The 3103-nt window shown below is 40.1% G+C and overlaps 1 protein-coding gene across 1 annotated transcript; it reads right to left on the reverse strand.

Moving 5' to 3' along the window:
• Positions 1-1255: 1255 nt before the first annotated feature.
• LOC149393411 (uncharacterized) lies at positions 1256-3103 on the reverse strand. The gene has a single exon (XM_089618016.1). It carries the CDS (start codon positions 3101-3103, stop codon positions 1256-1258), a length of 1848 nt encoding a protein of 615 aa, XP_089474142.1.

Consider the following 3103-nt stretch of genomic DNA (forward strand, 5'->3'; position numbering starts at 1 on the left):
GCTTCAAACAGACAAGGAAGAATGAATGAACGTTTCAACTTTTATTAATGATTCAGCAGTTACAAGCAAGAGTCTTCGTGAGACTTTATTACATCAAATTTACATAAGTAAACACTACTACTCTTCTTGTGGGCACCATTGACAACAAACTCCCACTTGACTCAAAGAAGATGTGAGTAGTCATTCATGTCTAATCCCTCTTGATCCTGGTCGAAGACGTTGTTCGCTAGGGCCTTGGTGAATGGATCTGCCAGGTTGTCCACCGTTGAGATCATCTTCACCTCCACGTCTCTGCGCTGCACGATGTCTCAAATCAAATGGTATTTCCTTTCAATATGTTTAGAGCGCTTATGGCTTCGAGTTTCCTTTGAGTTAGTGACAACCCCACTGTTATCACAATAAAGGGTCATGAGTTCGTCGACGTTTGGAACAACGTCCAAATACTTAAGGAATTTTCTAAGCCATACTGCCTCCTTGGATGCTTCACAAGCAACCACATATTTTGCTTCCATTGTGGAGTCAACAATGCAAGATTGCTTGATACTCATTCACACAACACCTCCACCATTAAGGATGAACACAGATCCCGAAGTGGATTTCCTGGAATCCTTATCCGCTTGAAAATCGGAGTCGATATTTCCCGTCATAATCACGTCAGTAACTAAATATGTAAGCATCAAGTTCCTAGTTCTCCGAAGATACTTAAGAACATGCTTAACAGCAATCCAGTGCTCGGGTCCAGGGTTGGATTGAAAACGGCTAACTACGCCAACTGCGAAGCAGATATCAGGCCTAGTGCAAAGCATAGCATACACAAAACTTCCTACGGCTGAGGCATAAGGGATTTTTCTCATGTCCTCAATCTCTTGTGCAGTCTTGGAAGACTGGTCCTTAGAGAGTGAGACTCCATGCCAAAAGGGTGTTTGGCCGTTCTTGGAGTCTTGCATCAAGAAGCGATCCATCACCTTAGTACTCGGAGCAATATTCAACACCTTCTTCAGCTATGTAACACTCAGCAATACTACCTTCTGGATGACCACGATTGCGCACATAACCTTTATAGACTTTCATGTTCCGTTCAAATGGAAACATCCAATGTAAATTGACTGGTCCACAAAATTGAACTTCTCGTACAAGATGTATCATCAGATGGACCATAATGTCAAAATATGATGGTGGAAAATACTTCTCCAAAAGGCACATGGTAGTTGTGAGCTCTTCTTGTATGTTTCTAAGACTGGAAGCATCCACAACTTTACTGCATAAGGAATTGAAGAAGAGGCAGACCCTTGTAATATCTCACGGTCTTATCAAGCAATCCCCGTAATATAACTAGAAGAATTTCTTGCATCAACGTATGATAGTCATGAGATTTCATTCCAAACAATTTTAACTCCTTCATAGACACACAATTACTTAGATTCGAAGAATAGCCTTCTGGAACTTTTAGCTTAGTCAATCTCTCACAAAACTTTATCTTCTCATCCTTGGTTAAGGTGTAGTTTGACGGAGGCAAGTATGTGTTTTTTTCTCCAACACGTGGATGAAGCGTAGTTCTAATTCCCATATCCACAAGATCTAACCAGCTTTTAAGTCCATCTTTAGACTTGTGGGAGACATCAAGCAATGTACCGATGATACTTTCACATACATTCTTTTCGATATGCATCACGTCTAAAACATGACGCACATGAAGAGACTGCCAATATTCAAGATTAAAAAAAATTGACCTTCTGCTCCAAGCACATGTAGATTCTGCCTTCCCTTCACCCTGCTTCTTCTTCTTCTTCTTCTTAATTTTTCCATACACATATCCGATTTTAGAGACCTTCTCTAAAACTTCTTTTCCAGTCAAACATTTCGGTGCGTCTTCAAATTCTTGGCAACCATTAAAAGCCTTCGTTGCTTTCCTATAAGGATGATGACAATCTAAAAATCTTCGATGACCTTGGTATACTATATTTCTACTGTGGTTAAGAAACTCTCCACGCGTCTTCTCACTACAAATGGGACAACCAAGATAACCTTTCACAGTACAACCACTCAAATTTCCATACACCGGAAAATCATTTATCGTCCATAGTAGTACAGCTCTAAGGGTGAAGGTCTCTCTCAAATGAGCATCATAAATTTCGATACCTATGTCCCACAACAGTTTCAAGTCATCAATAAGTGGTTCTAAGTAAACGTCAATGTCGTTTCCCAGTTGCTTTGGACCTGATAACAATAATGTTAGCATAATAAACTTCCTCTTCATACACAACCATGGAGGAAGGCTATATGTAACTAACATAATTGGCCATGTACTATGCCTAGTATTCTGAGTGCGAAACGGATCTATCCCATCAGCTGATAATGCCAAACGCAGATTTCTTGGCTCACTGGAAAAATCTGGCCATTTGTGATCTACTAATTTCCACGAAGCTGCATCGGCTGGATGTCTCAAATATCCATCGACTTCTCTATCAGTGGCATGCCAAGTCAGATCTTTAGCTATCTCACGTGTACCGTACATTCTTCTAAATCTTGGAATCGGAGGAAAATACCACAGCACTTTTGCAGGCACACCTACTTTAGGATCCTGGGAGCCTTTAGGAACTTTCCATCGTGAGGTATCACAAACTGGGCAAACATCAAAATCACGTTTGTCCTTCCTATACAATATACAGTCATTAGGACAAGCATGCATTTTTTCATATCGCATACCCAATGAACAAAGCGTCTTCTTGGCCTCGTACATAGACTTCGGCACTTGAGTTCCTTGTGGAAACATGTCAGCCAATAATTTAAGTAACTCATCGAAACTCACATCGCTCCACCCATATTTGGCTTTAAGATTGTATAGTCGTACCAAAGTAGATAACTTGGTAAACTTATTACAACCATCATAAAGCGGCTTTTTGGCATCTTCTGTATATTCTATAAACTTTTCAAAATCTTTTTCTAAAAGATCTTCGGCAGCTTGTACCATTTCAACTGCATTTACAGCATCATTATATTCACCCAAAACATCTTCATCTGACTCGTTAAAGATCTCTTCTTCCCGATATGGATCAACGATATCTTCACCATGCCATGTCCATATTTCATAACTTTTGTCCAT

This window comes from Urtica dioica, chromosome 6 (genome assembly GCF_054948205.1).
Source record: "Urtica dioica subsp. dioica isolate 48M chromosome 6, U.dioica_male_clone48M_v1_H2, whole genome shotgun sequence".
Taxonomy (NCBI): domain Eukaryota; kingdom Viridiplantae; phylum Streptophyta; class Magnoliopsida; order Rosales; family Urticaceae; genus Urtica; species Urtica dioica.